The sequence below is a fragment of the Triturus cristatus genome, chromosome 3_2 (genome assembly GCF_964204655.1).
Source record: "Triturus cristatus chromosome 3_2, aTriCri1.1, whole genome shotgun sequence".
NCBI classification, from domain to species: domain Eukaryota; kingdom Metazoa; phylum Chordata; class Amphibia; order Caudata; family Salamandridae; genus Triturus; species Triturus cristatus.
The window spans coordinates 615,515,912-615,535,481 of record NC_140584.1 but is presented as its reverse complement, the minus strand read 5'-3'; the positions used below and the strand labels follow the sequence as shown (position 1 = coordinate 615,535,481).

The following is a 19,570-nucleotide window of genomic DNA, read 5'->3' as shown; positions in this document are numbered from 1 at the left end:
GTAGAACACATGCTTTGCATAAGATCGCCATCTAGTGTTGGGTCCAGATGTTTGCAATTTGTTTTTCTGGAAGAAGTTTTCCCTAGTCACGAGGTAGGGGACTCCTCCCTTAGGTGATAGTGCGCATAGTCATTGGCTCCATTATCAGATTGTTTTTTTCCACCATTTGGTTCGGATGTACCTCGCTGCGCTCCGGTTGACGTCGATCCTTCGGTCCTTCTCGGCGCGTATCACATTCACACTTGACTGTATTGTGTCTGTTCGTGTTCCCCTTTCTTCGCGGATCGTTATTCCTAATTAAAATTTAGATTGGAGAGCTCGTGGTAGTCCTTTGGGCCTAGCCCCTGGTTCGACTCACAGTTGATGGAACAAACTCCTTATAAGTTCTGTCCTCTGTGCCATGCGAAATACACGAGGTGTGCAATTTGTGTTAGTCACCCGACCACAAAGAAGACCACTGCGATGCGTGCCGAGCTTTCCGCTCCAAAAAGAATCTTCGCGATCGTCGGGCCCGATGATGCGACATGCAGAGACAACCAGTAGGTACCATTCTGGACCTCTTCGGACTTCAATCGGAAGGCGACGAGCCCATCGGAGCCGATGAGGAACAGGAAGAGATCTTAGTTTCCGAAGATAGCTCCGATGAGGATGAAGACATCACGCAGGGACAACTTACCGTGAGTACAGCCCCTACCTCACCCCACCTTCCACTTCCATCGAAAAAAAAGGCTATGCGCCAACCTGAGCCCTTTGGCCTCGGTGGGCGCCGAGAACAAGCTTCCAAAGTCCCGCCTTTGGGCTCGGCACCGAAGCATAGTAAAAAGCCTCCGGCTCTGAAAAGCCTCATGCCAAATTGGGCACCGAGCCAAAGACTTCGGAGCTGAAGAAAGTCTGGCACCGAACATCCTCGGTTGGCACTGAAACAAACTTCAGTCCCGCAAACTCCGGCCAAGAAACCATCGGCGCAGAAACATTCGGAGCCGAAACACACGGAGACGCCGATATCACCCCCATTTTTTTTTTTGCGGTCCACTCGACAAACCGGATCTGAAACAAAAAATCCTGGTTATACACCCAAAGACTGGACATATCACCGCTAAAGTGACTTTAAAAAGAGGTGCTACTACAGAAGCGGACTACCACATACCATTGAAGAAGAGAACTGTTGGAACAAATCCTTCCCCTCCTCCTCTTCCTTCACCTTCTCTACCCCGGACTATACCCGTGCCAACTTCACCTGAGCCCTCCCCACCACACACACCTGACAATCAGTGTGATGGGATGGGGATAATAATGATGACGATCAGCCTGGAGACATGTGGGATGACTATAATACTGGTTCTCCCCTGATAACGACCCCGACATATATCCTACCAAACCCTCTCCACCAGATGACAGTGTAGGATTTGTCGAGTTGTTAACTAGGGCTGCTACTTACCATGGAGTCCCACTACACAATGAATCCCTTTAAGAGGACTTTCTTTTCAAGACTTTACAAAACACACAAGTCTACACACATGTTGCCCATGTTGAAAGGCATGCCCAAACATTTAGACGACATTTTTAAGGATCCTGTTATAGCACATATCCTTACCCCGAGGGTAGATAAAAAAACACAAGCCTGCCCCATCTGATCCAGTTTACATAAAAGGTCATCTACCAATAGAATCACTAGTAGTTGCCAATGCACGTAAGAGGGCAAACTACCAAACTACTGGAGACGCACCACCACCAGATAAAGAGTCTAAACTTCTTGATGCTTCAGGAAAAAGGATAGCCTCCCAGGCTGCTAACCTCTGGCTTATTTCTAATTCAGAGGCATTGCTAGCACGCTATGACCGCGCATACAGGGATGAAATGGAACAACTCATCCAGTTTCTCCCTCAAGAACACACATCTAAAGCGCAAGACCAGGTTTGGGAGGGGCAGTTAATTTCGAATAACCAAATTAGATGCTTCATAGATGCTGCTGATACATCTGCCAGAGCGGTAAACAATAGTGTTCTTTTAAGAAGGCACACCTGGCTGGGCATAGCAGGGTTTAAACCGGAAGTTCAAACTTCCATACTAAACACACCCTTTGACAAGGAACACCATTTTGGGCTGGTGGTAGACACTTCATTGGATAAAAAGAAGAAGGATACTGAAGTGGCTAAATCCATGGGAGCACTTCAGTCTCCACAAGGACGTGGTTCCTTTTGTCGCTCCTTTTATCGAGCAGGATCCAAAACTACTTCCTCAGACACTGCGTTCACGTATAAGGGCAATAACCATCTGGATGTCTCATTGGACCGCTCCTTTCCACCCCTTCCAGGTACAAATGCGCATGTCGCCATGAAGGCATTACACAGCTGGGCAAGGCAGTGGCATCTCAAGGACGTCTGGAGACACCGGAACCCCCATGACAGGGTGTATTCCTATTACTCTGGTGCTCATACGTTGCATGTCCGGTTAGACCGCTACATGCTCTCAGAAGGGTTGCTCCCACATGTATCTACAGTACACTATTTGGGCAGGACACATTCAGATCACAACCCGCATGTATTGGAATTATCCTGGGACTGCGCCCAACCGCCAATTCCTGCCTGGCGACTGCAGCCAGATGTATTATTGGACGCACCTTTCAGGAGTCTCCTAGCCGCCAATATTGCACAATATTTTGAAGAGAACACAGGCACAGCTGCAACACCTCAGGTTGAATGGGATGCATTTAAAGTAATGGTCAGGGGCGATTGCCTAGCATGCAAGCGGGTATGCGGAGACAATTAGAGACTGAACTCACACACCTTGAAAATCAGCTGCTCCAGAGTGAGGGGGAGGCACTGGGAGGGGATGATAGGTCCTTGATGCAGATAAGAGGGGAGCACTCCAGATTGCTGGACCGACTTCGCAATCTGAATTATGCAGCACACTCAGCGCGCTCCCATGGTGCGAGAGACAAACCAGGCAAGCCGATGTCGTGGCTGATAAGACAGGAGGCGACTACCCCACCCGTGATGTCTATACGAACCACACACGGTGACTTAGTACATTCCCAACGAGCTATACATGAAGCCTTTGTAGAACATTACTCCGCGGTATACAGGTCTCACCTCCTAGCTACAGACGCGGACATAAGAGAATTTCTCTCCGCCCTGACGCTTCCGCAATTGACAGACCATCAGCAGGAGGAATTGGGTGCTCCTTTGCTATCGGAGGAACTGCGCGATAGTATTTTCTCCCTCTCAAATGGTAAATCTCCGGGTCCGGATGGACTGCCGGCTGAATTTTATAAAGCCTACTCGGACATATTAGTACCGTAACTGTTGCGTATATTCTCAGCGGCCCTAGAGGACTCGTCCCTCACGCTCACGCAAAATGAGGCACTGCTGGTCTCCCTCTTGAAGCCCGGCAGGGATCCCGAAATCCTTGGTTCTTATCGTCCACTGGCCCTATTGAACACAGACTATAAAATACTTGCTTCCGCCCTCGCCAAACTAATAACCCCGTTCGTCCCAGCCATAGTTCAAACCGATCAAAACGGCTTTGTCCCAAACAGAAGCACCTCTCTTAATATACGCAGATTCTTCAGAGTTCAGAAGTATGCAACGAGGGACTGGCCACTGTCGGGCTGCTTAGTGCTGGATTTAGAAAAAGCCTTTGATTCATTGGAATGGCCCTATCTAGCGGCAGTGCTACGTAAATATGAACTAGGTGACGGGTACCTCAAACTGGTGCAATTGTTATACCAGCGACCCATGGTACGGGTCCGCACAGGCAAACTCATATCTGACGCAATCAGGGTCAGACGTGGCACTAGGCAGGGATGCCCTTTATCACCGCTGCTTTTCTCTCTTGCCATGGAGCCATTGGCGGCTATGCTCCGGGAGAGCGGGGCGGACTGGGGTGTCCCCCTCGATGTTGGTTTGCATACGGTGTCTCTATATGCGGATGATTTGCTGATATATAAGTGACTTGCATGCTATACCGCCGGTCATATCGGAGATATTCCATAACTTCGAGGTGGATCCGGCCTTAGGGTAAACTGGACTAAATCGGGAGCCTATCCTTTTCATGAAAGTGTAGCCTTGACGGACATAGTTGTTAACTGGACCATGCTTACTTGGTACCCGACCACGTTCAGATACCTCGGCATATATATTTACAGGTCACCGGTGGACGTGCTGGAGGGTAACCTGGTACGAGCTGTCACCTCCATAAGGGCACAGATCCACTTCTGGAAGACTCTGCCGCTAAATGTCATGGGCCGTATCACTCTAACCAAGATGATAATACTGCCGAGGCTGTTATATTATTTTGCAAACCTCCCAGTGTATGTTCCGGTGCGAATGTTTAGGGAGCTAGAAGGATTAATACGGGGTCTAATCTGGAATGCGGGACGGCCGAGGATAGCATTGCAGAAGCTATATGCACCGCCAGAGAATGGGGGCTTAGCAGTTCCCCATTTCGAACTGTATTACTTAGCGGCGCAGCTACAATGGGTAGCCAAATGGCTAAGTGGCAAGAACCTAGCGGACACTGCCACCGCATCAGCGTCATGGACACAGACTCAGATCTACAGTCTATTTCATCCATTGGCGAAACTTCCCCGTCCGACACAGATACATATAGAATTAGCCCATAGATGCTATCGAAGGAGCCTTCAACTCACAAAAGACGTCATTCCCTACGCCCCGGTACTCCCACTTACTGGGACACCCAGAGGCAGGGATACTGTAACGGACACGGTATTAGCACCCTGGACCACTGCAGGAGTGGAGACACTAGGAGACTTATTCGAGGATGGTGCCCTGCTGCCTTTTGCAGCCTTGTCGGCGGATACAGGATTGCCGTTGGGCCAGTTCCTCCTGCATGCAGCCATCATACGAACGCTGACACTAGCGTGGGGAGACTTGACTACTGAGCCGCCAATGCATCAGCTTATACAATATCTGTATGTGATGGGGGGGGGGTCGCATGTGGTTCACTGGCTGGTGCAGGCCCTACTCACGCATGTATTAAAACCACCACAACGACTCCGTACGCGCTGGACTGAAGACAGGGGTAGGCCCTGGACTGACAAAGAATGGGAACGTATCTTAGCTAGTGCCACGCACATACCACGCAACTCACGCTTTAAACTCATACAAACATTCATACTACACAGAGCGTATCTGTCGCCAGACAAGATAAATACCTATTTCAACGTTACTTCCTCTGATTGCCCAAGATGCCATTGCATAGGGGCTGACCTGCTACATATGCTGTGGTCTTGCCCATCACTCATGTCCTATTGGCGCAACGTAACAGAAACACTCACAAGCAGCACTGGCGTCGAGATATCGAACACGTGGGAGGTCTGCATATTGGGACTCTACAAACGATCAAAAGAAAATAAAGTGAGATCTAGGTTCCAAGACTTAGGCCTAATAACCGCCAAACGATTGATAACCAAGAGATGGAAACATAAAGACCCTCCAGAGGCACCCCATTAGTTGAAATCCCTAGAGGTCTGGGCGCAGGCGGAGAGCATTATTCTGCATAGGGAGGAAACGGCAGGACGGCGCAAATTCCCCATCGCGCAGGCCTGGAATGAACTTTTAAGAACCCTTATACAAACTAATATTACACCGCATGCGCCTCCTACGCAGCAGGCGGAGGTGGATGCCTAATAGGCAGTCTGGGTGGGAATGGGCGGGCTATGCATGCAAGACGTCTAAGTCACAGATGTCAAGTTCAGTAATGACCCCACATTCCAACACGGTGATCCATAGACAAAACTCCAGATACACGACACTTCATTGCCTGTATGCCCACACACAACACAGGACGAGCATCTCATATCCGCTGTGCACACATGACTCTTGGCACAACCCTACTCGGAAGGCGCAAAACCCGGCACATACACGTTCTGCTAGATAATTGATGTCTCAAATTCTCTTTTTATTTATTTATTTTCCTTTCGTTAGTTGTGGTTTAATTGTTGTAAGTAAAGAAATTTTGTATTGCATTGAGATGGTAACTGTTTATCGCCCATGCACCAACGTTTATTGTGATTTTAAAGCGGCATTACGTATGAGTCACGCACCCCTACAATAACTGATGTCGCTGTACATGGCTCATTGTCATTATGGGGACACATAAGAGGTAGATGGACCCTGCCCCCCTGATAGGAGGTGACAGTCCGAATGAGATACAGGCTTCCACACCAGTCGGTACATTTATGTTAACTCTTACACCACAGACGCTACCTGTGCCATGGTTGTTAGATGGCAAATGCTCGGAACAGTATTAGTAATGGCATAGCGAAAATGATTCTGTTACAGAATAAAGAAAAGAGGGGGAAAAAACAACATGAGTAAAAAGTGGAAAATGTAACACTGTTCAGCTTGGCTGTATTAGGAAAATCGAAAATTGTAATAAAGATATTTAAACAAAAAATAAGGGCAATAACCATCCCTCAGGTTCCAAGGGTTTCTTCTGAGGCACTTACAGAGGAACCAAGGGCAGAGGTAGAGGTTCCAACACACCTACCTCGCCATCCAATACAAAACAGTGACTTTCCCATAGTTCCCCCCCGACCACTTAGCACTTGTGGGGGGACGACTGTCAAAATGTCTACCAAAGTGACAGTCAATAACAACAGACAAATGGGTTCTCCAAATTATCCATTCTGGCTACTGCCTGGAGTTCATCAACACTTCTCCAAACATTCCCACAAAGTCGCACAGACTTTCACCGGATCACCTAGACCTTCTCAAACAGGAAGTACAATCCCTGCTACTAAAAAAAGCCATAGAGCTCATACCACCCCAAACACCAAGGGTCGGGCGTGTACTCCTTTTACTTTCTAATTCCAAAAAAAGACGGCTCTCTCAGACCCATACTGGATCTCGGAGAACTCAATCTTTACATACAGTCAGACCACTTCCACATTGCAAAAGGGTGATTTTCTTTCTACTCTGGATTTAAAGGATGCCTGCTTTCATATTCCAATCCATCCCGCTCACCGCAAATTTCTCAGGTTTGTGGTAGCAGGCCAACACTACCAATTCAAAGTGCTTCCATTCGGAGTCACCACAGCCCCCAGAGTCTTCACAAAATGTCTGTCGGTAGTAGCCACGCATCTCAGAAGACAAAGCGTACATGCCTTTCCCTATCTGGACGACTGGCTCATCAAAGCCAGCACATATCAGCAATGTCGCAAGCACACTTCAATAACCATTCAGCTGGTTCAACAGCTAGGGTTCTCAGTCAATGTATTAAAATCACATCTACAGCCAAACAAGGTTCAGGATTACCTAGGAGCCACTCTAAATTCTCAAAAGGCTCTAGCATATCCCAATGCAGCCAGAAATCGAAACATTCAGGCACTCATTCTCAAATTTCAACCCACTCAGTCACTTCCAGCTCGAGTGTTTATGCAACTGCTGGGAACGATGGCATCTTGCATCATGATCGTTTCCCACGCCAGGCGACACATGCGTCCACTTCAAGAGTGTCTAGCCAGTCAGTGGAACCAGTCTGAAGGTCTATTAACCGATCTAGTGTTGGTAAGCGGCCAGACTCATCGCTCTCTGCTGTGGTGAAACACACAAAATCAAAAGGGCTGCCGTTCATAGACCCGATTTCACAGACCGTGTTAACAGTGGATGCATCCCTTACTGGCTGGCGAGCTCATCTTCAACAACACACAGTGCAAGGACTGTGGAGTCGCCAGCAAAAGATGCTCCACATCAATCACTTAGAGCTCATGGCAATCTTTCTAGCACTCAAAGCCTTTCAAGATCACCTATCTGGCAAAGCTGTGTTAGTCCAAACCGACAACATGACCGCTATGTATTACATACAAAAACAGGGGAGGGAGACACACTCTTTCCAACTGCTTCACTTAGCCCAGGATATCTGGAAGTGGGCTATTCACCACAACATTTATCTCCCAGCGGAACACCTCCCAGGAGTCAACAATCCGATTGCAGACCTCTTCAGCAGGCAGCGGTATCAAATACACGAATGGGAACTTCACTCTCAAGTTTTCCAACCATATTTCCAAGCTTGGGGAGTCTCTCACATAGACCTGTTAGCAACACCAGAAAACGCAAAATGCCAAAGCTTCGCCTCCAGGTATCCACACCCTTTGTCCAAAGGCAATGCTCTATGGATCAACTGGTCCGGGTATTTGCTTACGCTTTTCCGCCTCTCCCACTCATTCCATCAGTGGTTCGGAAACTCACACAAACATTACTCACACCAATACTAGTAGCTCCAACATGAGCACGTCAACCCTGGTTAACAACCCTGTTGGAACTCTCTGGCACCACACCAAAAATTACATTTGACTCCCAGTCTCCTCACACAGAGCATGGAGAAATCAAACACCCAGATCCCAAACAGCTGAACCTTGTGATCTGGCACCTGAAGTCATAGAGTTTGGTTATCTCAACCTTCCACCAGACTGTATGAACATTAATAGAGATGCCAGAAATCCTACCTCAAGGGCCTGCTACACAGCCAAATGGAAGCGTTTTGTCATCGATTGCAATAACAATCACATCAACCCCCTTGATGCTTCCATACAGAACATATTGTGCTACCTATTGCATTTGCAACATTGGCTACGCATCCATCAGACTGCATCTTGCTGCCATAGCAGCTTACCTTCAAAATAGGCAACATTTATCGCTATTTCGCTATTTCGAATGCCTGTCATCAAAGCATTCATGGAAGGGCTAGAAAGGGTAATACCCCAAGACTCCCACCTGCCCCAGTATGAGATCTTACCATAGCCCTCACAAGATTAATGGGTCCACCATTTGAACCCATGCACAAATGTGAACTACAGTTCCTTACTTGGAAAACTGCTTTACTCATTGCAATCACTTCATTAAGGAGAGTGGGTGAACTACAGGCACTAACCATAGAAGAACCCCTTTTCCAGTTACATAAAGATAAAGTGGTTCTTCGTAACAACCCTAAATTCCTATCTAAGGTTTTATCTGCATTTCACATCAATCAGTCGGTTGAATTACCTGTATTCTTCCCTCAACCCGACTCTGTTGCAGAACGAGCTTTACATACCCTAGATGTCAGAAGAGCTCATTTGTATTACACTGAAAAAACAAAATCATTTTGTAAAACCAAACAACTCTTTGTAGCTTTTGCACCACCTCACAAAGGCAATCCTATCTCCAAATCTGGAATTGCTAGGTGGATTGTCAAGTGTGTTCAGAATTGTTATCAAAAAGCCAAAAGGACTCTCACAGTACCCCCTAGAGCACATTCCACTCGCAAGCTAGGGGCTACTTTGGCTTTCTTAGGGAATATCCCTATTACTGATATCTACAAAGCTGCAACATGGTCCACACCACACACTTTCACCAAACACTATTGTGTAGATGTGTTAGCAAGACAACAAGCTAATGTGGGTCAAGCAGTACTTAAAACGTTATTTCAGACAACTACAGTTACAGGATAGCCACTGCTTCGGGGAGACTGCTGTATAGTCTATGCAAAGCATGTGATCTACAGCTCACATGCCTCGAACGGAAAATGCTACTTACCCGGTATGCATCTGTTCTTTGGTGTGTAGAGCTGTAGAATCTCATGCGCCCACCCACCTCCCCGGGTACCTGTAACTGCTATAGTTCTCTGTTTTACTACACATACTTATGCATGGACATCTCTATTCTTTACTACTACTCCATTCTCTTACCCCCTGCGGAAAACAATCTGAGGCTGGAGCCGAAGACTATGCACACTATCACCTAAGGGAGAAGACCCAAACCTCGTGACTAAGAAAAACTTCTTCCAGAAAAACGCAAACATCCGGATCCAACCCTAGATGGCGATCTTATGCAAAGCATGAGATTCTACAGCTCTACATGCTAAGAACAGATGCATACTGGGTAAGTAGCATTTTCCTTTTATTAATAGTAATGTGGCCCAATCTTTCTTGGTATTTGATACTATTGAGCAGTAAAGTGGTTTATTGATGCATTGTGCATTAGTGCGAGGAGTGAGGTGGAATTCTATGGTTTGATAATTTGGAACCGAAAAGAATCTTCCGAATGGGAGGGATGACAGCTGTGAAACAAAGCATACTCCGTTTCTGTGGTTGGTTCTTCTTCGTAGACTTGGATGCGCCTCTTGAGCCTCAATTTAATTTAGAATGCTGAGTTAAGCTAGGTTATTAAATTAAACTGGCCTGTTATGTAGCTGTGTGCTCACATACAATTTGAGTAGTGTGTCTGTCCTCTTTCAAGTGAATTATCTGTTCATATGAGCATCAACTGCATGTACATCGTCCAATCACGGAGCTCTTTTGGATTCACAGTTGTATGTTTTCTGTATTTGGTTTGGGTCGTCAGATCCAATGTGTGCATCTGTGTGTAATGTGAACTCTTAAATGTGTTCTGTGTCAGATTATGTTTATGTGCTATCTCAAGTGCTTGCTTTCCTTTGTGTTTCTTTCATCTCCAATATATGATTCCTGGCTCAACGACCAGTGTTACTTGTGTCATCTAAAACATGTTTGTTTTCCTAAACTCCAAGATGTGTACCATGTCCAGTATCTTTGGTTTCCTGGAAGCTCCTTGTATGGTTCTTGTACTGTATGGTGCCCATACTGTTTTTCTGGTGTATTTATTCCTTGGTGTTGGTTGTTTGGTTGTGCACGGTTTTGGGGTACGGGGTTGTATTAGCATTTTTACCAGTCCCTGCCGTGCTTATAGGAGATGTTGGTAAGTGTCATGTTCTGTATGTGGCATGCATGATCTATGCCTTCTTTGTAAGGGTAATTTATCAGGCTCAGCAGCTCTTTAACACATCACTGGCAGCCATTAGAATCCAGGGCTGTGACCGTTCAAGGATTTCCCTTCTCTTAATGGCTTAGGCTTCCACAACTGAGTTGGTTTGAGATACTTCTTTCATCTTCTTTTAATTAACCTCTTAGTCATAGTGTCATTCTGGTAAAGTTTAATCGGGGAGGGGAAAATGTTGTAGTTGTTCCTCAGAACAATTCCTGTTACACCCAAGGGTTGCTCAGACACACCCTCTAGGGCGATCATATGTCAGAATATCTGTTAAGGAAATAATAAGAGGATCAAAAGAGTGCATGAATTAATTTCAGTCATCACTAGCAGTCGAGCTGTTCATCACTCCGGCCCATCCTTTTTACCCACTATGCTACTGTATGCAGAAACCCACCATATGCAAATCCCTTGGAACCTGCTCCAGTAGAAACCATCTAGCCTGAACTGCCTGGCCAGGTCCCTTCAAGATGGAAACACAATAACCCCAGACTGGTTTGGGCCTACTTAGTCCTAATCAATGAGGTACATTGAGCATGGGACCACATGTGGGCAGAGTGGTCACTCTACAAAAAGGCGATGAAAGAAATATTTGAATTAATCACAGCCACTGTTAATCATTTGTCGACGCACTCAAGACTCATCATGTTTTACAAAGTATGCCACTTTCAACAGAGACCCACCATGTGCAGATCAGTCTTGGTCCTGCTCCAAAAATGAACATTACTGCCCTATGCTGGTCCCACACAGATAGGTGATCTTCAAACTTATATTGCAATTTGTGGATTTTTGTGCTGGCACAGCCTGAGGAACATCTTTAAGGCCTTGACATAGTATGGGTATTCTGATCTACCCTAACTAGTAAGAGCCTGCTTATTCTCCTTTTGGTGACAGTTTAGTCATTCGACGCTGTCATTACAAAATATAAGGATACATGTGCAGCTTTGTAGCATGACACAGACTCAGCCTTATCAGACTAAACTATTTTTGAGGAAAATGCATGATCAGTTGGTAATTTACCGTGCTTCCCCATAAACCTGCTGTTCTTTTCACTTTTCAATTGTACTTCCCTGTGAGCTGGTCCATTCAACAACAGTTTGCACGAAGAACTGCAGCTGTGTGGCAGCAAGTGGTTGGTGAATGGGACATCTTGTGGTTAATAATATTTTGGTCAATTTCCCTCCTATAGGTTTTTGTAGCACTATACTTCTGTTTGTTTGCCGGTCGACACATCATTTGTAGAGAGCCCTAAGTCTGTCCTATCTGTTAGTATAACATTTCCCCAGAAGACTTTCCATCCTTCTACTTTATCAGCCATAGACAAGGAAAGTAATAAAACACCAACCATTCTGTGACCTTTGCCAATCGAGAGCCAGTCAAATGAAACTAGGTCAGCATTTTCAGGTGCCCTTCAGGACAATTTGGATTTATAGGCAAGACATCAGATTCATAGTGGAATCACCACAGGACTTGGATTGGGCATCCTCACCTCATTTTTGCATTCCTTCACTTCCCACCTCAACTTTTGTACTAGGCTATGTTTTTCCTTAACGATCTACATGTATGTATATGGTATTTCTATATCGCAGACCTAGCCAAAAGGCAGCAGAACACTGTACATGGTCATCTACGATAGAGTCTATGTCTAAAGATGTCCATGGCTGGCAGTTCTTTTGCTCTGCACTTAATAAACTCCGTGATGCAGCTTTCCAGTTCATAGTCCTCCTATGGGGCTAATTTGATTTGTGTGCTTGCCCTCTTTGGAGTTGAATCTCTGGCACTTTCCAAGCAACTTGTGATCTCCAACCTTTGATTTGGTCAGATTCCACCTGTAACTTGAATATGCGTCTAACCTTATTTAGCAGCCATCCATGATGACTTTTTATTGACAAAAATGACTTTATACCAGGGCATAGGTCCAGTGACCACTCCGTATCTGATATGTCATCAGCCTTTATTACCTTTGTTTAAAGAATGTACCTCAACATTGACCTGAAGTCCCCTTTCTCTACATCAAAGTCTGGTGAAAAAGCACTTCTACTCCAAGGATGAAGCCTTGGGAAAATCAGTTCCATTATTGGGAAGGGTGTTTGGGCATGCTGTCATAGAGGCAGTAGTATCACCCTACATAGTTGTTATTTCCTAGCAGTCTTCCAAATAAATAAAGAACTGAAGAATGCCTGATCATAAGGCACACTAGTAACTGTGTTGCAACGTATAGATTGCTATATTTTGTTAGGAGTGTAGAATATCTGAAAGAATGCCTGGTCATTTCTTTCATCTGTATATTGGAGCCTGTGCCTCCCCATTGAGAGCAAGCAGAGTCTGTGGTAATGTTTCTTGCAATGAGGAACTTGAGTGGAACCTCTTTCTCAATCATTGCACATATTTTAGGTGGTCAGTGCACTGAAAAAGTGGTAAGATTGTGCTAAAAGAGATTAGTGCTACACCCCAAGTTCACATCTGGAGCTAGTTCGCTGCATTAGTCACAATGCTGGCTTGGCCATGTTTTGGCAAAGCCTTATTTGACCCTTGAGATTTCAGTTTTTAAACCTTGAAAAGAGTTATTGATATGAAAAGATCAGTTGTGTACTCACTTTTACATAGTGCACACCTAAGCATCAACCACTTAATAGGATGAGAGTCATCAAAATAGATTAGCAGGAGCAGTAATGCCAAAAAAGGGAATCTGATGGGAACCCAAATGTTGCCCTGAACTACTCAGACTTTACACCTTTTCAACTTTGAGGAAGAAAGCTCTTAGGAGCAGTCATAAAGTCATCTGTCTTTGAACTTTTTATAGTGTGTCAGGGATGCAGAGACAGACCAACCAAAGGTGCTGGGTGGGTTTGTATGACTGCAAAACTTTGGATGAATGTTTTTCTTTTTTTTTGGGCCATGTAAGGACTTATGGATGAAACATAGGACCTTGAGTTGCATCCTTTCTTTTGGGCTGTGAGCAGTAGGTACTATCCCTTCATCATTTGGTTATTTTGTTCCTCCTTCTCAATTGGTTCATTGTGGAGGTTTTCGCATACTGGTTTGTCCCTTCCTTGTTGGAGGAGAGTCAGCTAGTATTTTCTTAACTGGTTGATGCAGTAGTCTGCACTCCTTTCTCTCCTATATTTGAGTAACAGTCAATTGGGTTCTTGGGTTGGTACAGTGAGACAGGATACATCCCTCTGGGATGGCTTTATGGTGCTTTGATTGAGCCACTTGATGATATAGTCTGTGAGGGTCTTAGTTTGATGTGATCAGGCAATGTATCCTCAAAGGTTCCTGTAGTGTGGTGGCATGCTCTCAGCACCCCACTCATTCCCTTTAACAATAGTCTTACTAGTATAGCCATCCAAGGGTGTTGGAATGTGAATGATCGCCACTACAATTACAGCTAGTTTTCAGCTTACCAGCACTTCTTAACCATCAGATTGCTACTCTGACAAGTCCCATGGGTTCCTTATTTGAAACTTGTCCAGCTCCTGGAGCCCTACTTCAGTTCTAGAATTCTATGTTGTTACTTCTTCCACTTTAATACAATCAATCAGGTTCTAATTTTAGGGTTTTACTTGTTGGCAGGTATAACTATTTAACATTAGTTTATTAGGAAAAGGATAATTGATATAGTTGTTCTTCGAGAAGTGGTGGAGCTGGTTCTAACATCTTGCATTCCCTAGCCTGAGTTGGCTTGACCTACCCTTTGCCACTTCCTGTTGTCTTCTCAGGCAGAAAGTGTGGCCAGTTTTTTAAATCTTTTTTTCTCCATCCTACAGTCTGAATCAGACATAACACTTGGGTCTGGCAGGTTGCCCTTCATTGGCTGCCGTAGGGGCATACTCCCTGCCAGCTGGTAACCTCTTGCAATTCCTTCTCCCCACCTGTCTTGGATTTGGTGGTTGAAACTTGGATATGTTCCTCAGGTCCCTCCTATCTTGCTACTATCTGCTGGGGTATGACTTTCCAAGGTTGGTAAAGTGTGATGGGTTCTCTGTCCTACCTTGTTGCACCATTTTTGTAATATTCTAATCTCTGACCAAGTTGACTAGTGTGATGGGTCAATCTCTTCGTACATCACTCTTCTGCATCCACCACCTCCCTCAGCAGTAGTTTATTCTGGTGTTTTTCCACTCATCGCAACTCTAAGCTTTCCTTTCCCTGATTGATATTCAGCAACAGGTTTCCTGGATACCCCCACACAGTTAAATAGGCTGGTGGGTTTCGTTTTCTCAGTGGTTGGTCCAGCTTAATTGGTCACTCATCTGTTCCCCCCCCCCGACCCCCCCCTTTCCTGTTGGTATTACGTGTGCATTCCCTGCGGACTCTCCCTGGATTCTCTGTGTGAACGGTGGCACTGCTTTGTCCTGCATGCAAGTCTGTGAGTCTGTTTTCCATACACTGGTGGTGTGTGCACATAAGGCTGTCAGAACCGCCCTTGGGCTCCCAAAACTTCACAGTCTCTGCTGGTTAATAGGAAGTTATTTGGTCTCAGAAAGTACAAAACTTTCCAAAGCATTGCTTCAGGTTCTCCAGCAAGAAGGTTGTGAAGGACTTTGGTGTCAGAAATAGACATCTAGGACGCACAGTTTCATGCTGCCAGGACAAACTGGGGTTTTTCAAGGGAAGGGGAGGAAGAAACCGAACGCTAAGGTTGCTGTTGCATTGGAGAAGATAAATAGACTTCCATTGGATTAGTGGCAGGAGGCATAGCAGGGCAGTCTATAGGGTAGTAGGGGAAGGGACATACTTAACATGAGGTTATAGAAAACGTGCAGTGAAGGAAATTGTGACCTGTTTGATGAGGGTCAGAATAATTTGCTTAGCAAGGGGGAGACGTAACATGATTAGTTGGAGAGGCATAGTGGGGTCCATGTGAGAAGCCGTATACCGCATCTCCACGTACTAACAGAATACATTAGCAATCACAACTGTGGGTGTCAAACTTAGGCAGCTGGAAGGTTCTATACTGGTTTTCCTTCGGATTAGGTTACTCATTTGAGGGTGTCTTCGTTGTACTGTGCAGATACACCTGGTGGTATATCGACCTAGTTTACATAAAACTTGTAGCAAATCCATTTCCTTAAATATTCAAGGAATGCAATTAAAATAATAATCTACAGAAACCAGAATATTATGAGAAACCCGTTTGTTAGTTATCAAATGTTCTTATACATTTTTGCCTTCTAGCTGTTGGAAGTGGCTTCAGAAGGAGATGAAACATAGCGGGACACTCCAACTTCTACAAATCACCTTTCTAAATATTTAGATGGGTGAAGGAAGCCAAAGAAATATGGCATGCGATCACTAGTAAAAATGGGTGGAGGGAAGAGTAGCATAGAAGGGAAAGGTCCCCTAGTGTAATGGTAAGAGAGAGATTGTAGTATAGGATGGCAGGTCCTTGAGAGGTGATCCCAGACCTCAGTCTGTACTCCAGCACTGTGCCTTCTAGCCCGTGGAGCTCTGGGGATGCTCTTCCACCCATCCTTGTGTTGAGCACGTGTGGGTTTGTTGTGTGGTGTGACACATGCTGGCAGCGGCCCAGTGGCCCTTCACGCCTTGCACTAATGCCGCGCACCTGCACCACTCCCCTTGTTCAATTAGGAGTTCTATTTCTCGTATGAGCAGCAAAGAGAAGATCTCCCTGCACGACAAGGAGCGTCGCACTGAGCCTGCCACCCTTGAGCGCCTCAACGATGAAGAGGAGGAAACAAACAAGAAGGAGTCCAGTAGCTCCAGCTCTGAGGAAGAAGAAGCCTCAGAATCGGAGTCTGAGGCTGAATCTGGTAAGAAAGTGGAACACAGGGAGCTGGTGAAACATCCTGGTGAAGCGCCTCCTTCTCTGTGTTATCTGTGCTCTGCACCTTGAGTGCTGTATTTGCACTTAGTGGTCCATCTGACGAGAACTTACCTTTCGGTCCTTGCCCTCCTTCATGTTAAAGCTGCACTCTCCTCTGTTAGAGCTATCTCGGCTGTGATCCTCTTTTCTCTCACTGCTGTCCTGTTGATAAGGGTTCTTCCTACTCTGAATGGTTCATGCACCTGTTAGTGTGTCATTTCATTTTAGTGCTTCCTTCTCCTAGGAACGTAATTTATGCTGCCAGCACTGTCATAGTGAGTGGCCCCATTGCTATTGTTGCTACTCTCCCTGTTGAACAAGCTGCTGCTGTTAGTCCCCTACCCCTCCTTTGAGAGCACTCCCTGCTGCCGGTGCTCTCTGGAAGACCTTCTGTCTCTGTTCGCCTCTGTGGGGTGTGGCCCTGCTGTCTTTGATTCTCCTCCTCCTTTGACAGTGCCACAAGCTGGCTGTTTTCCAACTAGTGAAATAATCCTCTGCTGTCTGTGCTACCTCCGCTGTAGTGAGAACACCTCCTTATGTCAGCACTTCACTATCATTGTAGTGATCCCAATCGGTCAGTGCTCCCTCTGGTGAGGGCATACCTTTTCGTCTATGGTGTCACAGATGAGGGTGCCTGTGCTCCTTTTGATTGCTGACATACACCTCCTTGCTCAAGGTGATGCTTACCTGTGGGTGAACTTATTTTCATGTACTGACAGAACCAGATATAAACTATTCCTCTTCCAGAGAAAATGAAGAGCCGCGAGAGGGTCAACAATCTGAACAACAAGCTGGGCAGCCTCTCCTTGACCTCCGTCACTCCCTCCACCACCTCGAACACCACACCCACCACCTCCTCCACGGCAAAGAAGGTATGATTGCCCTGTATATCGACAAACCATGCAATCTGTATATGCGTCATGCTGAGAAACAGCAGCATGGATGAATGTTAGTTTGCCTTTGAAAAATTGCTTGGAATTCTGGAGACTAATTTTGGGTTTGGGGTGTGGGGCAAGTATTTGGTGTCATTGTCATACAGTGGATATTGGTGATCGATTGTGAATGGTCAGTGGTGTGTTTTGCTGACTTATAATGGCTTGGCTCTCAAGATCAAGGTCTTAGGATTGGAACTCCTTAGTGGAAAAGTACATAAGTTACATTCATAGAGCATTCTTGACAGGTATAGCTGTTGGATAAAGAACTGAGTTGGATTTGCTGTATTGACCATATTTAGTGAGCAAAGAGTACTTGCTTGATAATGAGTGACTTGAATCTCTGGAGCATGGCTCTCTGTATGCGGTAAGGTTAGCTCCTTGACTTGTAAATTAATTAGATGCAAAGAGTTGAAGTGCACCTGGATTACAGTGAATAGTGACGGTCATTGCATCTTGTTAGCAATAATATCTTATTCAATATTGAACTTCATGCCACACTTCTGCCATATCTAAGAGCTGTAAAGAGAAGGTTTTATTGTTTCCCATTGTAATGGTGCTCCCTTTAGTGACCTCAAAAGGAGGGAAAGCTAAGTTGGGCTCGATGGGATATGAACTTATGACCTTCACTTTGCCACAGATCTCAGTGGTTCTCTGAGCCAACTTCATGGTTAATTGCTTTGGTCCTTAGATAATTTCGCTCCTCACCAAACGTAGTTGTCCTAGTGGAACTGTATTCCTGAAGCAAGGTTGTTCTTAACCAAGAATGTCTCATTAGGAGAGCCTTTTTGGCTGACACAGAGTAGCAGGGTTTCTTTATCAGCTTAACATGGTGTGAAATTAGGCAACAATTGATCGGTATTTGTCAGTAAAGCTAACTAGCAAATGATATGATATGTTTATGTGACTGTTTTGTCTCTTTGTCCATTAAGACTGGAATTATTATGTTTGAATGAACAATTGCTGGGTAATTGTAAGGTCTAAGAGCAGGTTCTGCTAGATCTCCTACTTTTTTCACATGTGCAGAAGAAGTGGCACAGCAGGTTTCATCACAGTAAGTGGGCAATAAGGGTGAAAGTGTCCAGTAGTGAAGTGCATGCAGGATAAGTGTATTTTGTCCTTTAATTGAGTTTACAGTGCAGGCTCAGTCAGACCAGGGTACTTTTGTTACCATTTACAGAGTAGATTGCAGGCCAGGCTCACTCAGAACACTGTTTCTTTGTTAAGGTATGCGCCAAAATGTATAGGGCTGGTTCAGGCTCTCTCTCAGTTCCTGTTAAGAGAAAAAGAAAAGTATTTGAGAACTTGGGAGTCTAATACCCTTGAAATAGATGAGCTTCCTGTATTCTAATGAGAGTAGTGCTAGAGACACCGAGTCCCCACACGCTACAGATAGATGTTAGACTCCCAGAAGCTAGTGAAGCTGAAATGAGAGTTAATGCAGGGAACATCTTAGAACAGATCATGTGACAGATGTGACGCCTAGCCATCGGTTGATCCATGTTCTGCAACCCTAGAGCAGCTCTGCTACATTTTTATGCATGGAATCTGACCTTCAGGAGGAATGGCTAAAAGGTTAAAAAAGAAAATATATATCTTTATTGTTTTAGTCACCTAGTGGAGACAATCTACAAAAGCATAAACAATGAGTACTTCCCACATTCTTTATCCATCATCTGGGTGCAATACTTAATAAAAACACTAATTTGTGATCTAGAATATATTTATAAAACATTTAAAACTTTAAGAATATGATCACATAACCTTTCATTAGTTGATGATAAAATGAATGTTAAAATATCCCATACCATGTCCTTCCCCCTGCGTCTCCCCTATTGTGTAAAATAAGGATCGAATAGCTTAGCACGACACTGACCAAGATCTGGACACCTAAAAAACATGTGATAAAAAATTCTGTATTTCATTGTTACATAAAGGACACATTAAGAGTTCAACAAGATCTCCACTCCAAGGGCCTAGAACAGCAGCAATGTGAAATGTATCTGCTGTTAGCATGAAAA

The 19,570-nt window shown here is 45.1% G+C and overlaps 1 protein-coding gene across 2 annotated transcripts in view; it reads left to right on the top strand.

The window, feature by feature from the left end:
- The window catches only part of LOC146857829 (protein phosphatase 1 regulatory subunit 12A-like), a 600,392-nt gene that overhangs the window by 377,035 nt on the left and 203,787 nt on the right, over positions 1–19,570 (top strand). Inside the window, exons 8-9 of one of the 2 annotated variants that reach the window (XM_085648504.1) lie at positions 16,383–16,564; positions 17,365–17,489. In XM_085648504.1, coding sequence (XP_085504630.1) covers positions 16,383–16,564; positions 17,365–17,489 — 307 coding nt within the window. The remainder of the gene's footprint in view (positions 1–16,382; positions 16,565–17,364; positions 17,490–19,570) is intronic. The other variant, XM_085648505.1, reaches the window with a different exon arrangement.